We start from the raw sequence: 27710 nt of genomic DNA, 5'->3' as shown, positions 1-27710 counted from the left end.
ATATACTATGTATGTTACGTTATATGTATACAGAGGCCCTATATACTATGTATGTTATGTTATATGTATACAGCTCCCCATATACTATGTATGTTATATGAATACAGAGCCCCTATATACTATGTATGTTATGTTATATGTATACAGAGCCCCATATACTATGTATGTTATGTTATATGTATACAGCGCCACTATATACTATGTATGTTATGTTATATGTATACAGCTCCCCTATATACTATGTATGTTTTGTTTTATGTATACAGCTCCCCTATATACTATGTATGTTATATGTATACAGAGCCCCTATATACTATGTATGTTATATTATATGTATACAGCGCCCCTATATACTATGTATGTTATGTTATATGTATACAGCTCCCCTATATACTATGTATGTTATATGTATACAGAGCCCCATATACTATGTATGTTATGTTATATGTATACAGCTCCCCTATATACTATGTATGTTATGTTATATGTATACAGCTCCCCTATATACTATGTATGTTATGTTATATGTATACAGAGCACCATATACTATGTATGTTATGTTATATGTATACAGCTCCCCTATATACTATGTATGTTATGTTATATGTATACAGCGACCCTATATACTATGTATGTTATATGTATACAGCGCCCCTATATACTATGTATGTTATGTTATATGTATACAGAGCCCCTATATACTATGTATGTTATGTTATATGTATACAGAGCCCCTATATACTATGTATGTTATGTTATATGTATACAGCGCCCCTATATACTATGTATGTTATGTTATATGTATACAGTGCCCCTATATACTATGTATGTTATATGTATACAGAGCCCCTATTATCTATGTATGTTATGTTATATGTATACAGAGCCCCTATATACTATCTTTGTTATGTTATATGTATACAGAGCCCCTATATACTATGTATGTTATGTTAAATGTATACAGAGCCCCTATATACTATGTATGTTATATGTATACAGAGCCCCTATATACTATGTATGTTATGTTATATGTATACAGCGCCCCTATATACTATGTATGTTATGTTATATGTATACAGCGCCCCTATATACTATGTATGTTATATGTATACAGCGCCCCTATATACTATTTATGTTATGTTATATGTATACACAGCCCCTATATACTATCTTTGTTATGTTATATGTATACAGAGCCCCTATATACTATGTATGTTATGTTATATGTATACAGCTCCCCTATATACTATGTATGTTATATGTTTACAGAGCCCCTATATACTATGTATGTTATGTTATATGTATACAGCTCCCCTATATACTATGTATGTTATGTTATATGTATACAGAGCCCCTATATACTATGTATGTTGTTACATGTATACAGCGCCCCATATACTATGTATGTTATATGTATACAGAGCCCCTATATACTATGTATGTTATGTTATATGTATACAGAGCCCCTATATACTATGTATGTTATGTTATATGTATACAGCGCCCCTATATACTATGTATGTTTTGTTATATGTATACAGCTCCCCTATATACTATGTATGTTATATGTATACAGAGCCCCTATATACTATGTGTATTATGTTATATGTATACAGCTCCCCTACATACTATGTATGTTATGTTATATGTATACAGAGCCCCTATATACTATCTATGTTATGTTATATGTATACAGCGCCCCATATACTATGTATGTTATATGTATACAGAGCCCCTATATACTATGTATGTTATGTTATATGTATAGAGAGCCCCATATACTATGTATGTTATGTTATATGTATACAGCGCCCCTATATACTATGTATGTTATGTTATAAGTATACAGCTCCCCTATATACTATGTATGTTATGTTATATGTATACAGCTCCCCTATATACTATGTATGTTATATGTATACAGAGCCCCTATATACTATGTATGTTATGTTATATGTATACAGCTCCCCTATATACTATGTATGTTATGTTATATGTATACAGAGCCCCTATATACTATGTATGTTATGTTATATGTATACAGCGCCCCATATACTATGTATGTTATATGTATACAGAGCCCCTATATACTATGTATGTTATGTTATATGTGTACAGAGCGCCATATACTATGTATGTTATGTTATATGTATACAGAGCCCCATATACTATGTATGTTATGTTATATGTATACAGCTCCCCTATATACTATGTATGTTATGTTATATGTATACAGCGCCCCTATATACTATGTATGTTATATGTATACAGAGCCCCTATATACTATGTATGTTATGTTATATGTATACAGCTCCCCTATATACTATGTATGTTATGTTATATGTATACAGAGCCCCTATATACTATGTATGTTATGTTATATGTATACAGCGCCCCATATACTATGTATGTTATATGTATACAGAGCCCCTATATACTATGTATGTTATGTTATATGTATACAGCTCCCCTATATACTATGTATGTTATGTTATATGTATACAGCGCCCCTATATACTATGTATGTTATGTTATATGTATACAGCGCCCCTATATACTATGTATGTTATATGTATACAGCGCCCCTATATACTATTTATGTTATGTTATATGTATACACAGCCCCTATATACTATCTTTGTTATGTTATATGTATACAGAGCCCCTATATACTATGTATGTTAAGTTATATGTATACAGCTCCCCTATATACTATGTATGTTATATGTTTACAGAGCCCCTATATACTATGTATGTTATGTTATATGTATACAGCTCCCCTATATACTATGTATGTTATGTTATATGTATACAGAGCCCCTATATACTATGTATGTTGTTACATGTATACAGCGCCCCATATACTATGTATGTTATATGTATACAGAGCCCCTATATACTATGTATGTTATGTTATATGTATACAGAGCCCCTATATACTATGTATGTTATGTTATATGTATACAGCGCCCCTATATACTATGTATGTTTTGTTATATGTATACAGCTCCCCTATATACTATGTATGTTATATGTATACAGAGCCCCTATATACTATGTGTATTATGTTATATGTATACAGCTCCCCTACATACTATGTATGTTATGTTATATGTATACAGAGCCCCTATATACTATCTATGTTATGTTATATGTATACAGCGCCCCATATACTATGTATGTTATATGTATACAGAGCCCCTATATACTATGTATGTTATGTTATATGTATAGAGAGCCCCATATACTATGTATGTTATGTTATATGTATACAGCGCCCCTATATACTATGTATGTTATGTTATAAGTATACAGCTCCCCTATATACTATGTATGTTATGTTATATGTATACAGCTCCCCTATATACTATGTATGTTATATGTATACAGAGCCCCTATATACTATGTATGTTATGTTATATGTATACAGCTCCCCTATATACTATGTATGTTATGTTATATGTATACAGAGCCCCTATATACTATGTATGTTATGTTATATGTATACAGCGCCCCATATACTATGTATGTTATATGTATACAGAGCCCCTATATACTATGTATGTTATGTTATATGTGTACAGAGCGCCATATACTATGTATGTTATGTTATATGTATACAGAGCCCCATATACTATGTATGTTATGTTATATGTATACAGCTCCCCTATATACTATGTATGTTATGTTATATGTATACAGCGCCCCTATATACTATGTATGTTATATGTATACAGAGCCCCTATATACTATGTATGTTATGTTATATGTATACAGCTCCCCTATATACTATGTATGTTATGTTATATGTATACAGAGCCCCTATATACTATGTATGTTATGTTATATGTATACAGCGCCCCATATACTATGTATGTTATATGTATACAGAGCCCCTATATACTATGTATGTTATGTTATATGTATACAGCTCCCCTATATACTATGTATGTTATGTTATATGTATACAATCACCCTATATACTATGCATGTTATATGTATACAGCACCCCTATATACTATGTATGTTATGTTATATGTATACAGAGGCCCTATTATCTATGTATGTTATGTTATATGTATACAGCGCCCCTATATACTATGTATGTTATGTTATATGTATACAGAGCCCCTATTATCTATGTATGTTATGTTATATGTATACAGAGCCCCTATATACTATGTATGTTATGTTATATGTATACAGCGCCCCTATATACTATGTATGTTATGTTATATGTATACAGTGCCCCTATATACTATGTATGTTATATGTATACAGAGCCCCTATTATCTATGTATGTTATGTTATATGTATACAGAGCCCCTATATACTATCTTTGTTATGTTATATGTATACAGAGCCCCTATATACTATGTATGTTATGTTAAATGTATACAGAGCCCCTATATACTATGTATGTTATATGTATACAGAGCCCCTATATACTATGTATGTTATGTTATATGTATACAGCGCCCCTATATACTATGTATGTTATATGTATACAGCACCCCTGTATACTATGTATGTTATGTTATATGTATACACAGCCCCTATATACTATCTTTGTTATGTTATATGTATACAGAGCCCCTATATACTATGTATGTTATGTTATATGTATACAGCTCCCCTATATACTATGTATGTTATATGTATACAGAGCCCCTATATACTATGTATGTTATGTTATATGTATACAGCTCCCCTATATACTATGTATGTTATGTTATATGTATACAGAGCCCCTATATACTATGTATGTTATGTTATATGTATACAGCGCCCCATATACTATGTATGTTATATGTATACAGAGCCCCTATATACTATGTATGCTATGTTATATGTATACAGAGCCCCTATATACTATGTATGTTATGTTATATGTATACAGAGCCCCTATATACTATGTATGTTATGTTATATGTATACAGCGCCCCTATATACTATGTATGTTATATGTATACAGCTCCCCTATATACTATGTATGTTATATGTATACAGAGCCCCTATATACTATGTATGTTATGTTATATGTATACAGCTCCCCTACATACTATGTATGTTATGTTATATGTATACAGAGCCCCTATATACTATGTTTGTTATATTATATGTATACAGCGCCCCATATACTATGTATGTTATATGTATACAGAGCCCCTATATACTATGTATGTTATGTTATATGTATACAGAGCCCCATATACTATGTATGTTATGTTATATGTATACAGCGCCCCTATATACTATGTATGTTATGTTATATGTATACAGCGCCCCTATATACTATGTATGTTATGTTATATGTATACAGCTCCCCTATATACTATGTATGTTATATGTATAAAGAGCCCCTATATACTATGTATGTTATGTTATATGTATACAGCGCCTCTATATACTATGTATGTTACGTTATATGTATACAGAGGCCCTATATACTATGTATGTTATGTTATATGTATACAGCGCCCCATATACTATGTATGTTATATGAATACAGAGCCCCTATATACTATGTATGTTATGTTATATGTATACAGAGCCCCATATACTATGTATGTTATGTTATATGTATACAGCGCCCCTATATACTATGTATGTTATGTTATATGTATACAGCGCCCCTATATACTATGTTTGTTATGTTATATGTATACAGCTCCCCTATATACTATGTATGTTATATGTATACAGAGCCCCTATATACTATGTATGTTATGTTATATGTATACAGCGCCTCTATATACTATGCATGTTATATGTATACAGAGCCCCTATATACTATCTTTGTTATGTTATATGTATACAGCTCCCCTATATACTATGTATGTTATGTTATATGTATACAGCGCCTCTATATACTATGCATGTTATATGTATACAGAGCCCCTATATACTATGTATGTTATGTTATATGTATACAGCTCCCCTATATACTATGTATGTTATGTTATATGTATACAGAGCCCCAATATACTATGTATGTTATGTTATATGTATACAGCGCCCCTATATACTATGTATGTTATAAGTATACAGAGCCCCTATATACTATGTATGTTATGTTATATGTATACAGCTCCCCTATATACTATGTATGTTATGTTATATGTATACAGAGCCCCTATATACTATGTATGTTATGTTATATGTATACAGCTCCCCTATATACTATGTATGTTATATGTATACAGAGCCCCTATATACTATGTATGTTATGTTATATGTATACAGAGCCCCTATATACTATGTATATTATGTTATATGTATACAGTGTCCCTATATACTATGTATGTTATGTTATATGTATACAGCTCCCCTATATACTATGTATGTTATATGTATACAGAGCCCCATATACTATGTATGTTATGTTATATGTATACAGCTCCCCTATATACTATGTATGTTATGTTATATGTATACAGCTCCCCTATATACTATGTATGTTATGTTATATGTATACAGAGCACCATATACTATGTATGTTATGTTATATGTATACAGCTCCCCTATATACTATGTATGTTATGTTATATGTATACAGCGACCCTATATACTATGTATGTTATATGTATACAGCGCCCCTATATACTATGTATGTTATGTTATATGTATACAGAGCCCCTATATACTATGTATGTTATGTTATATGTATACAGAGCCCCTATATACTATGTATGTTATGTTATATGTATACAGCGCCCCTATATACTATGTATGTTATGTTATATGTATACAGTGCCCCTATATACTATGTATGTTATATGTATACAGAGCCCCTATTATCTATGTATGTTATGTTATATGTATACAGAGCCCCTATATACTATCTTTGTTATGTTATATGTATACAGAGCCCCTATATACTATGTATGTTATGTTAAATGTATACAGAGCCCCTATATACTATGTATGTTATATGTATACAGAGCCCCTATATACTATGTATGTTATGTTATATGTATACAGCGCCCCTATATACTATGTATGTTATGTTATATGTATACAGCGCCCCTATATACTATGTATGTTATATGTATACAGCGCCCCTATATACTATTTATGTTATGTTATATGTATACACAGCCCCTATATACTATCTTTGTTATGTTATATGTATACAGAGCCCCTATATACTATGTATGTTATGTTATATGTATACAGCTCCCCTATATACTATGTATGTTATATGTTTACAGAGCCCCTATATACTATGTATGTTATGTTATATGTATACAGCTCCCCTATATACTATGTATGGTATGTTATATGTATACAGAGCCCCTATATACTATGTATGTTGTTACATGTATACAGCGCCCCATATACTATGTATGTTATATGTATACAGAGCCCCTATATACTATGTATGTTATGTTATATGTATACAGAGCCCCTATATACTATGTATGTTATGTTATATGTATACAGCGCCCTAATATACTATGTATGTTTTGTTATATGTATACAGCTCCCCTATATACTATGTATGTTATATGTATACAGAGCCCCTATATACTATGTGTGTTATGTTATATGTATACAGCTCCCCTACATACTATGTATGTTATGTTATATGTATACAGAGCCCCTATATACTATGTATGTTATGTTATATGTATACAGCGCCCCATATACTATGTATGTTATATGTATACAGAGCCCCTATATACTATGTATGTTATGTTATATGTATACAGAGCCCCATATACTATGTATGTTATGTTATATGTATACAGCGCCCCTATATACTATGTATGTTATGTTATAAGTATACAGCTCCCCTATATACTATGTATGTTATGTTTTATGTATACAGCTCCCCTATATACTATGTATGTTATATGTATACAGAGCCCCTATATACTATGTATGTTATGTTATATGTATACAGCGCCCCTATATACTATGTATGTTATGTTATATGTATACAGTGCCCCTATATACTATGTATGTTATATGTATACAGAGCCCCTATTATCTATGTATGTTATGTTATATGTATACAGAGCCCCTATATACTATCTTTGTTATGTTATATGTATACAGAGCCCCTATATACTATGTATGTTATGTTAAATGTATACAGAGCCCCTATATACTATGTATGTTATATGTATACAGAGCCCCTATATACTATGTATGTTATGTTATATGTATACAGCGCCCCTATATACTATGTATGTTATATGTATACAGAACCCCTGTATACTATGTATGTTATGTTATATGTATACACAGCCCCTATATACTATCTTTGTTATGTTATATGTATACAGAGCCCCTATATACTATGTATGTTATGTTATATGTATACAGCTCCCCTATATACTATGTATGTTATATGTATACAGAGCCCCTATATACTATGTATGTTATGTTATATGTATACAGCTCCCCTATATACTATGTATGTTATGTTATATGTATACAGAGCCCCTATATACTATGTATGTTATGTTATATGTATACAGCGCCCCATATACTATGTATGTTATATGTATACAGAGCCCCTATATACTATGTATGTTATGTTATATGTATACAGAGCCCCTATATACTATGTATGTTATGTTATATGTATACAGAGCCCCTATATACTATGTATGTTATGTTATATGTATACAGCGCCCCTATATACTATGTATGTTATATGTATACAGCTCCCCTATATACTATGTATGTTATATGTATACAGAGCCCCTATATACTATGTATGTTATGTTATATGTATACAGCTCCCCTACATACTATGTATGTTATGTTATATGTATACAGAGCCCCTATATACTATGTTTGTTATGTTATATGTATACAGCGCCCCATATACTATGTATGTTATATGTATACAGAGCCCCTATATACTATGTATGTTATGTTATATGTATACAGAGCCCCATATACTATGTATGTTATGTTATATGTATACAGCGCCCCTATATACTATGTATGTTATGTTATATGTATACAGCGCCCCTATATACTATGTATGTTATGTTATATGTATACAGCTCCCCTATATACTATGTATGTTATATGTATACAGAGCCCCTATATACTATGTATGTTATGTTATATGTATACAGCGCCTCTATATACTATGTATGTTACTTTATATGTATACAGAGGCCCTATATACTATGTATGTTATGTTATATGTATACAGCGCCCCATATACTATGTATGTTATATGAATACAGAGCCCCTATATACTATGTATGTTATGTTATATGTATACAGAGCCCCATATACTATGTATGTTATGTTATATGTATACAGCGCCCCTATATACTATGTATGTTATGTTATATGTATACAGCGCCCCTATATACTATGTATGTTATGTTATATGTATACAGCTCCCCTATATACTATGTATGTTATATGTATACAGAGCCCCTATATACTATGTATGTTATGTTATATGTATACAGCGCCTCTATATACTATGCATGTTATATGTATACAGAGCCCCTATATACTATCTTTGTTATGTTATATGTATACAGCTCCCCTATATACTATGTATGTTATGTTATATGTATACAGCGCCTCTATATACTATGCATGTTATATGTATACAGAGCCCCTATATACTATGTATGTTATGTTATATGTATACAGCTCCCCTATATACTATGTATGTTATGTTATATGTATACAGAGCCCCTATATACTATGTATGTTATGTTATATGTATACAGCGCCCGATATACTATGTATGTTATATGTATACAGAGCCCCTATATACTATGTATGTTATGTTATATGTATACAGAGCCCCTATATACTATGTATATTATGTTATATGTATACAGCGTCCCTATATACTATGTATGTTATGTTATATGTATACAGCTCCCCTATATACTATGTATGTTATATGTATACAGAGCCCCATATACTATGTATGTTATGTTATATGTATACAGCTCCCCTATATACTATGTATGTTATGTTATATGTATACAGCTCCCCTATATACTATGTATGTTATGTTATATGTATACAGCGCCCCATATACTATGTATGCTATATGTATACAGAGCCCCTATATACTTTGTATGTTATGTTATATGTATACAGAGCCCCATATACTATGTATGTTATGTTATATGTATACAGCTCCCCTATATACTAGGTATGTTATATGTATACAGAGCCCCTATATACTATGTATGTTATGTTATATGTAAATAGCGACCCTATATACTATGTATGTTATATGTATACAGCGCCCCTATATACTATGTATGTTATGTTATATGTATACAGAGCCTCTATTATCTATGTATGTTATATGTATACAGAGCCCCTATATACTATGTATGTTATGTTATATGTATACAGCGCCCCTATATACTATGTATGTTATGTTATATGTATACAGTGCCCCTATATACTATGTATGTTATATGTATACAGCTCCCCTATATACTATGTATGTTATATGTATACAGCTCCCCTATATACTATGTATGTTATGTTATATGTATACAGCGCCCCTATATACTATGTATGTTATATGTATACAGAGCCCCTATATACTATGTATGTTATGTTATATGTATACAGCGCCCCTATATACTATGTATGTTATGTTATATGTATACAGCGCCCCTATATACTATGTATGTTATATGTATACAGCGCCCCTATATACTATGTATGTTATGTTATATGTATACAGAGCCCCTATATACTATCTTTGTTATGTTATATGTATACAGAGCCCCTATATACTATGTATGTTATATGTATACAGCTCGCCTATATACTATGTATGTTATATGTATACAGAGCCCCTATATACTATGTATGTTATGTTATATGTATACAGCTCCCCTATATACTATGTATGTTATGTTATATGTATACAGAGCCCCTATATACTATGTATGTTATGTTATATGTAAACAGCGCCCCATATACTATGTATGTTATATGTATACAGAGCCCCTATATACTATGTATGTTATGTTATATGTATACAGCGCCCCATATACTATGTATGTTATGTTATATGTATACAGAGCCCCTATATACTATGTATGTTATGTTATATGTATACAGCGCCCCTATATACTATGTATGTTATGTTATATGTATACAGCTCCCCTATATACTATGTATGTTATATGTTTACAGAGCCCCTATATACTATGTATGTTATGTTATATGTATACAGCTCCCCTATATACTATGTATGTTACGTTATATGTATACAGAGGCCCTATATACTATGTATGTTATGTTATATGTATACAGCTCCCCATATACTATGTATGTTATATGAATACAGAGCCCCTATATACTATGTATGTTATGTTATATGTATACAGAGCCCCATATACTATGTATGTTATGTTATATGTATACAGCGCCACTATATACTATGTATGTTATGTTATATGTATACAGCTCCCCTATATACTATGTATGTTTTGTTTTATGTATACAGCTCCCCTATATACTATGTATGTTATATGTATACAGAGCCCCTATATACTATGTATGTTATATTATATGTATACAGCGCCCCTATATACTATGTATGTTATGTTATATGTATACAGCGCCCCATATACTATGTATGTTATATGTATACAGAGCCCCTATATACTATGTATGTTATGTTATATGTATACAGCTCCCCTATATACTATGTATGTTATGTTATATGTATACAGCTCCCCTATATACTATGTATGTTATATGTATACAGAGCCCCTATATACTATGTATGTTATGTTATATGTATACAGAGCCCCTATATACTATGTATGTTATGTTATATGTATACAGAGCCCCTATATACTATGTATGTTATGTTATATGTATACAGAGCCCCTATATACTATGCATGTTATGTTATATGTATACAGAGCCTCTATTATCTATGTATGTTATATGTATACAGAGCCCCTATATACTATGTATGTTATGTTATATGTATACAGCTCCCCTATATACTATGTATGTTATGTTATATGTATACAGCTCCCCTATATACTATGTATGTTATATGTATACAGAGCCCCTATATACTATGTATGTTATGTTATATGTATACAGAGCCCCTATATACTATGTATGTTATGTTATATGTATACAGAGCCCCTATATACTATGTATGTTATGTTATATGTATACAGCTCCCCTATATACTATGTATGTTATGTTATATGTATACAGCTCCCCTATATACTATGTATGTTATGTTATATGTATACAGAGCCCCTATATACTATGTATGTTATGTTATATGTATACAGAGCCCCTATATACTATGTATGTTATGTTATATGTATACAGAGCCCCTATATACTATGTATGTTATGTTATATGTATACAGAGCCCCTATATACTATGTATGTTATGTTATATGTATACAGCTCCCCTATATACTATGTATGTTATGTTATATGTATACAGCTCCCCTATATACTATGTATGTTATGTTATATGTATACAGAGCCCCTATATACTATGTATGTTATGTTATATGTATACAGAGCCCCTATATACTATGTATGTTATGTTATATGTATACAGAGCCCCTATATACTATGTATGTTATGTTATATGTATACAGCTCCCCTATATACTATGTATGTTATGTTATATGTATACAGAGCCCCTATATACTATGTATGTTATGTTATATGTATACAGAGCCCCTATATACTATGTATGTTATGTTATATGTATACAGAGCCCCTATATACTATGTATGTTATGTTATATGTATACTGTGTTCTTCACTGACAGCAGCTCCTCAGATCTCTATCCCACCAACAACATGGCGGCGAGTACCGTCCCTGAGCGGCGACACTTCCTGCCTGTGGAACGGAAATGCTTTGACGTCACAAGGCACTTCCGGGTAGGATCTTGGTGTTCCGTTCTCTTCGGTGTCTCCGCGCTGGTCGTTCGGAGCTGTCTGCGCTACCGGGAGGATGTCTCGCGGCTCCATAGAGATCCCGCTCCGGGACACGGATGAGGTGAGAGGCACCTAATACCCCACCACCGATACTCTGACCCTGACCTGTGCCCCCCACACCCTACTCATTCACCCCAGTGCCCCCATCACTACCTAACACCCCAACTCTGGCCTCATACCCCACCCATACACCCCAGTACCCCTCATCACTACCTAACACCCCAACTCTGGCCTCATACCCCACCCATACACCCCAGTACCCCCCATCACTACCTAACACCCCAACTCTGGCCTCATACAGCACCCATACACCCCAGTACCCCCCATCACTACCTAACACCCCAACTCTGGCCTCATACAGCACCCATACACCCCAGTACCCCCCATCACTACCTAAGACCCCAACTCTGGCCTCATACAGCACCCATACACCCCAGTACCCCCAATCACTACCTAACACCCCAACTCTGGCCTCTTTTACCCCACTCATACACCCCAGTACCCCACATCACTACCTAACACCCCAACTCTGGCCTCATACCCCACCCATACACCCCAGTACCCCCAATCACTACCTAACACCCCAACTCTGGCCTCATACCCCACCCATACACCCCAGTACCTCCCATCACTATCTACCTAACACCCCAACTCTGGCCTCTTTTACCCCACTCATACACCCCAGTACCCCACATCACTACCTAACACCTCAACTCTGGCCTCATACCACACTCATACACCCCAGTACCCCCCATCACTACCTAACACCCCCAACTCTGGCCTCATACAGCACCCATACACACCAGTACCTCCCATCACTACCTAACACCCCAACCACCCTGGCCTCATACCCCACCCATACACCCCAGTACCCCTATCACTACCTAACACTTCAACTCTGGCCTCATACACCCCAGTACCCCCCATCACTACCTAACACCCCCAACTCTGGCCTCATACCCCACCCATACACCCCAGTACCCCCCATCACTACCTAACACCCTAACCCTGGCCTCATACCCCACCCATACACCCCAGTACCCCCATCACTACCTAACACCTCAACTCTGGCCTCATACCCCACTCATACACCCCAGTACCTCCCATCACTATCTACCTAACACCCCAACTCTGGCCTCATACCCCACTCATACACCCCAGTACCCCCTATCACTACCTAACACCCCAACTCTGGCCTCATACCCCACCCATACACCCCAGTACCCCCATCACTACCTAAGACCCCAACTCTGGCCTCATACAGCACCCATACACCCCAGTACCTCCCATCACTATCTACCTAACACCCCAACTCTGGCCTCATACCCCACTCATACACCCCAGTACCCCCTATCACTACCTAACACCCCAACTCTGGCCTCATACAGCACCCATACACCCCAGTACCCCCCATCACTACCTAATACCCCAACTCTGGCCTCATACAGCACCCATACACCCCAGTACCTCCCATCACTATCTAACTAACACCCCAACTCTGGCCTCATACCCCACTCATACACCCCAGTACCCCCTATCACTACCTAACACCCCAACTCTGGCCTCATACAGCACCCATACACCCCAGTACCCCCCATCACTACGTAATACCCCAACTCTGGCCTCATACAGCACCCATACACCCCAGTACCCCTTATCACTACCTAACACCCCAACTCTGGCCTCATACCCCACCCATACACCCCAGTACCCCCCATCACTACTTAACACCCCAACTCTGGCCTCATACCCCACCCATACACCCCAGTACCCCCATCACTACCTAACACCCCAACTATGTCCTCATACAGCACCCATACACCCCAGTACCTCCCATCACTATCTACCTAACACCCCAACTCTGGCCTCATACCCCACTCATACACCCCAGTACCCCCTATCACTACCTAACACCCCAACTCTGGCCTCATACCCCACCCATACACCCCAGTACCCCCATCACTACCTAAGACCCCAACTCTGGCCTCATACAGCACCCATACACCCCAGTACCTCCCATCACTATCTACCTAACACCCCAACTCTGGCCTCATACCCCACTCATACACCCCAGTACCCCCTATCACTACCTAACACCCCAACTCTGGCCTCATACAGCACCCATACACCCCAGTACCCCCCATCACTACCTAATACCCCAACTCTGGCCTCATACAGCACCCATACACCCCAGTTCCCCTTATCACTACCTAACACCCCAACTCTGGCCTCATACCCCACCCATACACCCCAGTACCCCCCATCACTACCTAACACCCCAACTCTGGCCTCATACAGCACCCATACACCCCAGTACCCCTTATCACTACCTAACACCCCAACTCTGGCCTCATACCCCACCCATACACCCCAGTACCCCCCATCACTACCTAACACCTCAACTCTGGCCTCATACAGCACCCATACACCCCAGTACCCCCATCACTACCTAACACCCCAACCCTGGTCTCAAACAGCACCCATACACCCCAGTACCCCCCATCACTACCTAACACCCCAACTCTGGCCTCATACCCCACCCATACACCCCAGTACCCCCAATCACTACCTAACACCCCAACTCTGGCCTCTTTTACCCCACTCATACACCCCAGTACCCCACATCACTACCTAACACCCCAACTCTGGCCTCATTCCCCACCCATACACCCCAGTACCCCCAATCACTACCTAACACCCCAACTCTGGCCTCTTTTACCCCACTCATACACCCCAGTACCCCACATCACTACCTAACACCTCAACTCTGGCCTCATACCCCACTCATACACCCCAGTACCCCTATCACTACCTAACACCTCAACTCTTGCCTCATACCACACTCATACACCCCAGTACCCCCCATCACTACCTAACACCCCCAACTCTGGCCTCATACAGCACCCATACACACCAGTACCTCCCATCACTACCTAACACCCCAACCACCCTGGCCTCATACCCCACCCATACACCCCAGTACCCCTATCACTACCTAACACCCCCAACTCTGGCCTCATACCCCACTCATACACCCCAGTACCCCCAATCACTACCTAACAACCCAACCCTGGCCTCTTACCCCACTCATACACCCCAGTACCCCCAATCACTACCTAACACCCCAACTCTGGCCTCATACCCCACTCATACACCCCAGTATCCCCCATCACTACCTACACCCCAACTCTGGCCTCATACCCCACTCATACACCCCAGTACCCCCCATCACTACGTTACACCCCAACTCTGGCCTCATACCCCACCCATACACCCCAGTACCTCCCATCACTACCTAAAACCCCCAACCCTTTCTTCATACCCCACTCACACCCCAGTACCCCCCATCACTACCTAAAACCCTCAACCCTGGCTTCATTGCCCACTCACACCCCAGTACCCCCCATCACTACCTAACACCCTTAACCCTGGCTGTAACCCCATTACTACCCCTCGTGTATCTTTCTCCCCAGCACTACTACCCATCTGTAGCGGTCACCCCAGCGCCACCCCTCATCTGTAGCGGTCACCCCAGCGCCACCCCTCATCTGTAGCGGTCACCCCAGCGCCACCCCTCATCTGTAGCGGTCACCCCAGCGCCACCCCTCATCTGTAGCGGTCACCCCAGCGCCACCCCTCATCTGTAGCGGTCACCCCGGCGCCACCCCTCATCTGTAGCGGTCACCCCGGCGCCACCCCTCATCTGTAGCGGTCACCCCAGCGCCACCCCTCATCTGTAGCGGTCACCCCAGCGCCATCCCTCAACTGTACCTGTTAGGATGACAGACACAGATGAGGGATAGCGCTAGGGTGACAGATAAAGATGAGGGGTAGAGCTAGGGTGACAGATACAGATGAGGGGTGTAGCGCTAGGGTGACAGATACAGATGAGGGGTATTAGCGCTAGGGTGACAGATACAGATGAAGGGTATTAGCGCTAGGGTGACAGATACAGATGAAGGGTATTAGCGCTAGGGTGACAGATACAGATGAGGGGTATTAGCGCTAGGGTGACAGATACAGGTGATGGGTAGTAGAGCTAGGGTGACAGATACAGATGAGGGGTAGTAGCGCTAGGGTGACAGATACAGATGAGGGGTAGAGCTAGGGTGACAGATACAGATGAGGGGTGTTAGCGCCAGGGTGACAGATACAGATGAGGGGTAGTAGCGCTAGGATGACAGATACAGATGAGGGGTAGTAGCGCTAGGGTGACAGATACAGATGAGGGGTAGTAGAGCTAGGGTGACAGACACAGATGAGGGGTAGTAGAGCTAGGGTGACAGACACAGATGAGGGGTAGTAGCGCTAGGGTGACAGACACAGATGAGGGGTAGTAGAACTAGGGTGACAGATACAGATGAGGGGTAGTAGAGCTAGGGTGACAGATACAGATGAGGGGTAGTAGCGCTAGGGTGACAGATACAGTTGGGGGGTAGCACTAGGGTTACAGATGGGGGTAGTAGCGCTAGGGTGACAGATACAGATGAGGGGTAGAGCTAGGGTGACAGATACAGATGAGGGGTGTTAGCGCTAGGGTGACAGATACAGATGGGGTAGTAGCGCTAGGGTGACAGATACAGATGGGGGTAGTAGCGCTAGGGTGACAGATACAGATGAGGGGTGTTAGCGCTAGGGTGACAGATATAGTTGGGGGGTAGCGCTAGGGTTACAGATGGGGGTAGTAGCGCTATGGTGACAGATACAGATGAGGGGTATTAGTGCTAGGGTGACAGATACAGATGAGGGGTAGTAGCGCTAGGGTGACAGATACAGTTGGGGGGTAGCGCTAGGGTGACAGATACAGATGAGGGGTGTTAGCGCTAGGGTGACAGATACAGTTGGGGGGTAGCGCTAGGGTGACAGATACAGTTGGGGGTAGCACTAGGGTTACAGATGGGGGTAGTAGCGCTAGGGTGACAGATACAGATGAGGGGTAGAGCTAGGGTGACGGACACAGATGAGGGGTAGAGCTAGGGTGATGGACACAGATGAGGGGTAGAGCTATGGTGATGGACACAGATGAGGGGTAGCTCTTTGCCCTAGTTGCCCTGTGTTTGGGTGATATGTGCTGTACCTTTGTGCATCTTGTAGTCTATAGGGGGCAGGTTCTATATGTACCGGATTCTAATCCCTGGTTCCTGTAATTCCCGCAGGTCATTGAGCTCGACTTCGATCAGTTACCGGAGGGGGATGAAGTTATCAGTATCTTGAAGCAGGAGCACACTCAGCTGCACATATGGATCGCATTGGCGGTGAGTAAAGGTCCTGCGCCCCCCTGCGTTCTCCCCTTTACAGGGCTCATGCAATATAAAGGAACTGGATCTGAAAACTAGGTTTATACAAATATCTAATGGGATAATATACATGAAAACTGTGTAACGGGTGAGCTCTGATGTCATCTGTTCATTAGAAACTTCCATAGAATAATGTCCGCCTCCCGTACGATGGCGCAGTGTCAGATGGCTCATTCTCACATGTGATTAGAAGGATGAGCTCTGATCCCTAAGGCTTGTTATATGAGAAGGATACAGAGAACTGATGGTAAAATAGCTTAGATAATAAGTATATACATAACTTATCACACCACCGACTTCAACTGATCAGCTTAGCAAAGTGCTAAAAACCATATATATGAAGTAGCAGGTGATAAACCTTTCATTAATCCCTGTGCGTGTATAACAGCGTACTCTTACAATGGTAGCGGTCACCGTCGTCAGAATTGCGTCACCTTCTGCTCCCTCTTCAATTCCGATGAGGCCCTTTAGTACTTCTCAATGTCTATCAATCAGCTGGGCTTTATATGCTGCAATAATACATTTGGTCGGCAAGCCTGGGTCATATTGTTATTAGATTCGTTTTTTTGTTTTATTCTAGATATATATTTATACAAATTGAATAATGAAACCCACATTTGCCGACACATTGCTGGCAATCTAATATGCGTTTGTCCTGGTATGAGCTCATTAGAACGCCTGGCGACCTGCAGTGACCATATATTCTCTGTAATGTGTCTTCTAATATATGTTTGTGGGTTTCAGTCCATAAATAGTTAGTTTTATGTTTTTTTCTGTAATTGATCAGGCAAATGAAATGATAATTGTATGTGTAGAAATGAATTAAGCCGTGCGCCTGGTGCGTTTGGTAATTAGTATTGTATAGACGTGCCACAGACAATACACATACCCTTAGCTGTCAGTCCTGGGTGATTATATAGATCATACAGGTCTCAGACTCCCAGCGATTGCAGGCATGGAGCGTATTGTCATATAAAACACAAGTCCATTATCAAGTTCCATGCGTGGCGCTTACTAACTAGGGAAGTGTGTGCGTGTGTGGTTTGCTTATAAATGGAGAAGATACCGGGAGGAGACCTCCCATCTCAGCATGTGCCCCGGGAGGAGACCTCCCATCTCAGCATGTGCCCCGGGAGGAGACCTCCCATCTCAGCATGTGCCCCGGGAGGAGACCTCCCATCTCAGCATGTGCCCCGGGAGGAGACCTCCCATCTCAGCATGTGCCCCGGGAGGAGACCTCCCATCTCAGCATGTGCCCCGGGAGGAGACCTCCCATCTCAGCATGTGCCCCGGGAGGAGACCTCCCATCTCAGCATGTGCCCCGGGAGGAGACCTCCCATCTCAGCATGTGCCCCGGGAGGAGACCTCCCATCTCAGCATGTGCCCCGGGAGGAGACCTCCCATCTCAGCATGTGCCCCGGGAGGAGACCTCCCATCTCAGCATGTGCCCCGGCAGGAGACCTCCCATCTCAGCATGTGCCCCGGCAGGAGACCTCCCATCTCAGCATGTGCCCCGGCAGGAGACCTCCCATCTCAGCATGTGCCCCGGCAGGAGACCCCCCATCTCAGCATGTGCCCCGGGAGGAGACCCCCCATCTCAGCATGTGCCCCGGGAGGAGACCCCCCATCTCAGCATGTGCCCCGGGAGGAGACCCCCCATCTCAGCATGTGCCCCGGGAGGAGACCCCCCATCTCAGCATGTGCCCCGGGAGGAGACCCCCCATCTCAGCATGTGCCCCGGGAGGAGACCTCCCATCTCAGCATGATGGTGATAAAGATCTTTGTTCTTCTCTCTGCAGTTGGAATATTACAAGCAGGAGAAGACAGAGGACTTTGTGAAGCTGCTGGAAGCAGCTCGGATAGATGGCAATTTAGACTACAGGGACCACGAGAAGGACCAGATGACCTGTCTGGACACTCTGGCTGCCTATTATGTGCAGCAGGCTCGCAAAGAGAAAAACAAGGACAACAAGAAGGAGCTGATTACCCAGGCCACTCTGCTGTACACCATGGCCGACAAGATCATCATGTACGACCAGGTAAGCTGGTATTCCTGTGCCCCCGCACAGCACTGTTATCATGGGGTCTGCACTAATAAATCATTGGTTGTGTTACCTAGAACCACTTGCTGGGGAGAGCCTGCTTCTGTCTGCTGTACTCACTGTTATCGTGGGGTCTGCACTAATAAATCATTGGTTGTGTTACCTAGAACCACGCTGGGGAGAGCCTGCTTCTGTCTGCTCCACTCACTGTTATCGTGGGGTCTGCACTAATAAATCATTGGTTGTGTTACCTAGAACCACGCTGGGGAGAGCCTGCTTCTGTCTGCTGTGCTCACTGTTATCATGGGTTCTGCACTAATAAATCATTGGTTGTGTTACCTAGAACCACTTGCTGGGGAGAGCCTGCTTCTGTCTGCTGTACTCACTGTTATCATGGGGTCTGCACTAATAAATCATTGGTTGTGTTACCTAGAACCACTTGCTGGGGAGAGCCTGCTTCTGTCTGCTCCACTCACTGTTATCGTGGGGTCTGCACTAATAAATCATTGGTTGTGTTACCTAGAACCACTTGCTGGGGAGAGCCTGCTTCTGTCTGCTGGAGGGGGACAAGATGGACCAAGCAGATGCCCAGTTTCACTTTGTGCTCAATCAGTCTCCAAATAACATCCCAGCTCTACTCGGTAGGTTAGAGGCCTAATGTCTGTCTGTCTGTGTGTGTTAGAGGCCCGATGTAGGCTGTGTGTGGGAATCTTTGTTTTTGTTTTTTTGACCCTCCCCATGTATCTATGTCTTGCAGGAAAAGCCTGTATCTCTTTTAATAAGAAGGACTACAGAGGGGCTCTCGCCTACTACAAGAAAGCTCTACGTACAAATCCTGGCTGCCCAGGTAACTCCCATTATCCATCACTATGCTGAATAACTACAGTACCTGTAGCCTACTTGTTTCCTGAACATTGACACTTGGGGTCCAATGGACAGTGATGTGCTGGCTCTTGGGTTTCTGAGGACAATGGATTACTGGCCGTTGGGACTTGCTGGACAATGGCTCGCTGGTGCTTGGGTTCCCCGGGGACAATGGCTTGCTGGTGCTTGGGCTCCTTGTGGAAAATGGCTTGCTGGTGCTTGGGCTCCTTGGGGATAATGGCTAGCTGTGCTTGGGTTCCCTGGGGACACTGGCTCGCTGGTGCTTGGGCTCCTTGGGGACAATGGCTCGCTGGTGCTTGTGTTCCCCGGGGACAATGGCTCGCTGGTGCTTGGGTTCCCCGGGGACAATGGCTCGCTGGTGCTTGGGCTCCCCGGGGACAATGGCTCGCTGGTGCTTGGACTCCTTGGGGACAATGGATCGCTGTGCTTGTGTTCCCCGGGGGCAATGGCTCGCTGGTGCTTGGGCTCCCCGGGGGCAATGGCTCGCTGGTGCTTGGGCTCCCCGGGGGCAATGGCTCGCTGGTGCTTGGGCTCCCCGGGGGCAATGGCTCGCTGGTGCTTGGGCTCCCCGGGGGCAATGGCTCGCTGGTGCTTGGGCTCCCCGGGGGCAATGGCTCGCTGGTGCTTGGGCTCCCCGGGGGCAATGGCTCGCTGGTGCTTGGGCTCCCCGGGGGCAATGGCTCGCTGGTGCTTGGGCTCCCCGGGGGCAATGGCTCGCTGGTGCTTGGGATATATATATATAATTAGTGTTCACTCTAGCTCCGGCGGCAGGCAGGGCGCCTGAGCTAGAGGGGGCAGCTTTGTGCGCGAAAAAAGGGGCGTGGCTGTGAAAAGGGGGCGTGTCTATAAGACGCGTCCCCTTTTCGTCATACTTGGGGGCATGCCCGGCACTTACAGACACGCCGGGCAGCCCCCAAGCGCTGCAGACAGGGAGAATAGATGCCGGGCGCATGTGGTGACCGGGACACCGCACATTTCTCCACCCGCGGGACACTGCGTCCCGTGGGTGAAGACGGCACCCGCAGGCTGTGAGGGCAGGGTGCTTTTTGCCCTCCTTCTATATACACGCACATATATAAAATCAAGGAGAGCTTGTCGGCATGTACCAGTTATCTTGGGGAGGAAATAATGTTGTCGGTAGTGGTGTGCGCAGACATGCATGTCCTGTATATGTTACATACAGCCATCTGACACATGACTTGTTATATGTACAGGACACCTGCAGTAATACACAGGAATCTGCTATACGCTATTATGGCAATACAGATTCTGTGCTCCGGAGTCCTAGAAATGCATAAGGTGATGTAAGATAAGGGCCTGATCTAGGTTTTCGTGGCATGCAGTGATACATTAGAGCAAGGGTGGCCAACCGGTCAGGGGCAAAGAGCCGAAAAATACCTGTAGTCTAGTTGAAGAGCCGATACCATGTGCGTGCCGAAGGTGCGCGTGCAAAAATGGGGCGTGGCCTGCCTGTCAGAAGGCCTATGCCCTGCGCACACAATCGCTGTGGAGGTAACTGTTGAAGTGAAAGAAAAAGCCACGTCCACCTAAAATACACGGCAACCAGCCCGATCCACATCACCTACCCGGCAACCAGCCCGATCCACATGACCTACCCGGCAACCAGCCCGATCCACATGACCTACCCGGCAACCAGCCCGATCCACATGACCTACCCGGCAACCAGCCCGATCCACATGACCTACCCGGCAACCAGCCCGATCCACATGACCTACCCGGCAACCAGCCCGATCCACATGACCTACCCGGCAACCAGCCCGATCCACATGACCTACCCGGCAACCAGCCCGATCCACATGACCTACCCGGCAACCAGCCCGATCCACATGACCTACCCGGCAACCAGCCCGATCCACATGACCTACCCGGCAACCAGCCCGATCCACATGACCTACCCGGCAACCAGCCCGATCCACATGACCTACCCGGCAACCAGCCCGATCCACATGACCTACCCGGCAACCAGCCCGATCCACATGACCTACCCGGCAACCAGCCCGATCCACATGAAATCCATTTTAAAAGCTAGAGACACAAAATGCATTGAAAACGTCATATGCACATAATACACACAGCTCCTCCATGTGTCACTCCAGCCCCCCTCCCACGCCATTCCAGCCCACATGTATCATAGCTGGCCCCCTCCCACTGCAGCGGCCCCTCATGAGGCAGCTAGAGGACTCTTACCTTGTTAGGTGATGCAGTCCCTGAGCCTCCCATCTTCTGGACTCCGTCGCCACGTACTCTTATTACTTCAGGGTCTGCTTGGTGAAGGGCATCTAGCTGTTGCCTGTCATTATCATTATGTAACGTGACGTCATGATGTCACAGCGTGCACAGAGCAGAGGCATGCTACGCGTCTGTCAGAGGAGGCAGGCTGCAGGTGTCAGGACTCTGGTGCAGTGCGGGAACGGGAGCCACGGGTTGGCCACACCTGCTATAGAGAGATTTATCAAACCTTCTAAAGAGTATGTGTGAAGTTGTTGCCCATAGCAACCAGTCAGATTGTAGCTATTATGTACATTATAATATCTCTGTAGCTCCTGTGCTCCTGGCAGTATTACCTGTGTCACCTCCTTACTGGTCAGGTACAGGGTAGCTTTAGAGCAGCCATGTGCATAGAACCTATGGAAACACATAGGCAGCTCCATATGTAGTGTTATGTGGGTGTATTCCCTATATCCATGTTCCTACACTGCCGTCACTATGGAGAGGGCATAGAGGAACAGCACATGTAGTATGTTATTGTGTGGCTCTGCTAGGGATGGTCCCCATGTAAGGCACGGGCCTCCCTTACACTGCCTAATGCAGAGCGCTCCTGTCTAAGGCCCTGGGATCTCCTGTAACCAGCTGCTTTATTGTGGACCTTGTGTTATTTCCGCAGCTGGTGTGCGATTAGGAATGGGCCACTGTTTCGTAAAGCTGAACAAGCTGGATAAAGCACGGCTGGCATTTGGACGGGCGCTGGACTTGAATCCCAAATGTGTTGGTGCCCTGGTGGGTTTGGCAGTTCTTGAGCTTAACAACAAGGAGGTAAGTGGCCACAAATAACATAAATAGAGAGGGTTAGAGAGAGAGCAATAGTCCTTTGATTCTCACAAACAGGACTGGTTTCCATCGGCCGTCCGCCAGGCTTACATTGGGACAGGCAAGTCTTTTCTGGAAAATGCTGAGCCCGTCCTGTCAGTGGCGTGAAGCAGGGTCGCTGGTGCGGAGCAGCCCCTTAGCCGCCTGTGCAGATTTCACAAGATTCTATGATTTCATTTCATCTAATGATGCCAGTTGTGGTTTCTTTACTCCAGGAATTGGTCACAATTTTGGGGGCATCCCCACTGTTCCAGTGTCCCCCCAAGGATGAAGATGAAAATGTGATTTTTGATTCTTGCGTTAAATCCTTTTCTCATATTCCATGGGGAGACTATACCGCCTCCCTCATGCCCCCATGTTTGTGTGGTTTGGGCAGTATGTTCCCTCCTCTCCCTCATTATACTCCGTCTCTATCTTTTAGTCTTTCTTACACGGAATAGAGAATAAGCCAATTGGGCAACAGTGGGGCAGGAGCCTGGGGCAAATCCGTGGTTATGAAGGTGCCAGAACTCCTGACTCCACTTACTGTACCCCAGTGTCCCCCATGGAATAGGAGAAAAAATTTAGCTCAACGTCCAAACATCCCATTTATGCTTCAGTCATCCCAAAATGTATCAACATTTTTAAAATAATGTTTTTGTACTATTTAGACTTTGAATAATACATTTCCATGTTTGCAGGCTGATTCCATTAAAAATGGTGTTCAACTTCTGTCCAAAGCATACACGATTGATGCCAGTAACCCTATGGTCCTCAATCACCTGGCCAACCACTTCTTCTTCAAAAAGGTGAGAATTATTCATTGCATAGTTTTTCTTCAATGCATCCCGGTAGTCTGGTGAGTACACAGCCCCCTCCACCTCCTCATCCTCTATGAAGGATGTATGACTATCTGTGTGCACTGCTGAGCTCAAATCTAATGGCTCCAAGTGTGTGACCGGGCAACCGTAGGCAGAGGACTCGCTACATATGCCACCCTGAAGATGGCAGGACAGGTAAGAACTTTATACATTTTGCGAGAGTGTATATAGAGCCCAGGTACAGCTAAGGGCGTCCTTTGTGCATATAACCCCAAAAAGACTCTATGGAAGTGGATTTAGAGTTTAACAGACAATTCGAAAACTATATTGATTATTCTTAAGATTATCAGTTTCTCTTCAGTCGTCCGTTCATATTTATCTGTGACTTGGAAATTCTCATTAATATGAAGTTTTGGGTACTTTGTTGGTAAAATGTGATCCTGCAGAATCCGACCACTCTAATCCTGTGTGATTATATAATACACCCGTTTCCCCGGCAGGATTACAGCAAAGTTCAGCATCTGGCGCTCCACGCGTTTCACAACACAGAAGTGGAGGCTATGCAGGCAGAGAGCTGCTACCAGCTGGCCAGGTCCTTCCATGTACAGGTAGGATGCCGTTGGGCAGGCCCATAGCCTCTGGGACGGGACTGGAGATGCATTGGTCCTCATTGTGCTTATTCCTCAGGAGGATTACGACCAGGCATTTCAGTACTACTACCAAGCCACCCAGTTTGCTGCTGCCTCCTTTGTGCTGCCATTTTTTGGTTTGGGCCAAATGTATATTTACAGAGGTGACAAGGAGAATGCTGCTCAGTGCTTTGAAAAGGTGCTGAAAGCCTATCCCAATAACTACGAGACCATGAAAATCCTGGGGTCCCTGTACGCCACCTCCGATGACCAGGAGAAGAGGGACATTGCAAAGGTGAGTTTCTCATTGCAGGGGGGGCTCCTGCTCTTACTATTACCATAATCTCAGACAGAATTATACATCCCCAACCCAGCTCATTTTTATTACACGGTAACCGAAGTATATTAATAGACACCACAGTTTACACAAGAAGGGTGTTTATCAGAATTGGATATGCCACATTCGCTTATGAACACAGCACTAAATTAATTGATTCATTTGAAGAAATAGATGGTACCATAATGAGGGAATTTGTCCATATTTATGTCCCCTGGCGTCTGCCCTCTTGTATTTGCCATAGAGCCACCTGAAGAAGGTCACGGAGCAGTACCCGGATGATGTGGAAGCCTGGATTGAGCTGGCTCAGATCTTGGAGCAGACAGACATCCAGGTATGGAGACAGGAATCTTTGTTTGGAACTTATCCTTTGTCGTATGCTTGGTATTGACTTTGCATTGTGCCCACAGAATGCCCTGTCTGCCTATGGCACAGCCACTCGGATTCTGCAGGAGAAGGTCCAGGCGGATGTTCCCCCAGAGATCTTGAATAACGTGGGCGCTCTGCACTTCCGCCTGGGGAACCTTGGAGAAGCCAAGGTACCATTGTGTCTATTACTGGGGGTGAAATTAGTTTTCTACTTCAGGGTCCATAGGGGGTCCACAGGGTTGACCTTGGGGTATAGGTTGGGAACCAAATCCGGGCACCACGCAGTTAAAGCTTTTAGCTCCCAGGATGCACTTGGGTCCACTCTCCCTATAACCCCGCCCCCCAGCCAGAGGCACCTCAGTTTAAGTTGGTGCCCGGCCGGAGTCGGGTCACTGTTACTGCAGGGGGGCTGCTTAGCAGCCTCTAAGCTTACAAGAGTTTTGTTTTATTATTTTTTTACTACTCTTCAGAGCGGCAGCATCAGACTGTCCAATGGACGTCTGAGCTGCCGCTCCTACACCCCGCCGGCGCTGCGACGCCAGTACAGATCTGGGGATCGCAGCGGGACCCCAGAGTCTGTACTAGCCGGGCTCTGGAGGAATCCCTGGGCTGCTGCCGGATCGACGGGGACAGGTAAGTCGCGTGGTCACCGCTTGCGGTGATCCACGTGTGAATATGCAGCCTTATGCCTCCGGTCTCTGGGGACAGACCGGAGGCGCTAGCGGTGGCGGCGGGCTCCCCCTCCATGGAGGCATACCCCGCGTGTCCACAGCCCACCAGGGATTATAGCGGCAGCGGGAGCCGGCATCCTGGGGGGTTAATTGCTAGCCAGGGGAGGAAGCCTTCCCTGTCTAGCGGCTCCTCCCCTCAGCTCAGCGCGCCTTTCAATACTACAGTCTGGCGTCGCTGAGCTGCTTCCTCCGCGGGCCACGCTTCTTCTGAGGTCTCCAGCGGCCATTATCTCTCGGTGGTGCTGCAGAACTCCTAGGATGACAGTGAGCCCAGTCCCCCTGCGTACCTGGCCATTTGGGTGAGTATACACAGTGCTATAGCCTTCCCAGACACTGAATCTGGGCAGTTGAATGTAGCGACATTGTGCAGTATATTATATGTCATGCTCATGTATGTATATATATTTTTCTGCATTGTATGTGACTTATGCTAGTGCTGACTGTCTGCTTTTTCTCTCACCTGTCAGTGTATATCTATCCCTTTTCTTTATCTGCCCTAATACAGGTGTACCTGGGGTGGTTCTGAGACCTCACATATATATATTTGTTAATATCTG

The 27710-nt window shown here is 42.7% G+C and overlaps 1 protein-coding gene across 1 annotated transcript in view; it reads left to right on the top strand.

Moving 5' to 3' along the window:
• The first annotated feature begins 12890 nt into the window (after positions 1-12890).
• Positions 12891-27710, top strand: part of CTR9 (CTR9 component of Paf1/RNA polymerase II complex) — a 49495-nt gene continuing 34675 nt past the window's right edge. The window contains exons 1-11 of the mRNA XM_088460526.1: positions 12891-13016; positions 18112-18210; positions 20052-20291; positions 20818-20935; positions 21052-21141; positions 24085-24233; positions 24968-25075; positions 25588-25695; positions 25775-26011; positions 26298-26387; positions 26464-26592. Of these exons, the coding sequence (XP_088316652.1) occupies positions 12972-13016; positions 18112-18210; positions 20052-20291; positions 20818-20935; positions 21052-21141; positions 24085-24233; positions 24968-25075; positions 25588-25695; positions 25775-26011; positions 26298-26387; positions 26464-26592 (1413 nt within the window). The 5' untranslated portion in view covers positions 12891-12971. The remainder of the gene's footprint in view (positions 13017-18111; positions 18211-20051; positions 20292-20817; positions 20936-21051; positions 21142-24084; positions 24234-24967; positions 25076-25587; positions 25696-25774; positions 26012-26297; positions 26388-26463; positions 26593-27710) is intronic.

The sequence above is a fragment of the Taudactylus pleione genome, unplaced genomic scaffold (assembly GCF_031769625.1).
Source record: "Taudactylus pleione unplaced genomic scaffold, aTauple2 ptg000047l, whole genome shotgun sequence".
Taxonomy (NCBI): Eukaryota; Metazoa; Chordata; class Amphibia; order Anura; family Myobatrachidae; genus Taudactylus; species Taudactylus pleione.
This window is presented reverse-complemented; position numbering and strand designations above follow the sequence as displayed.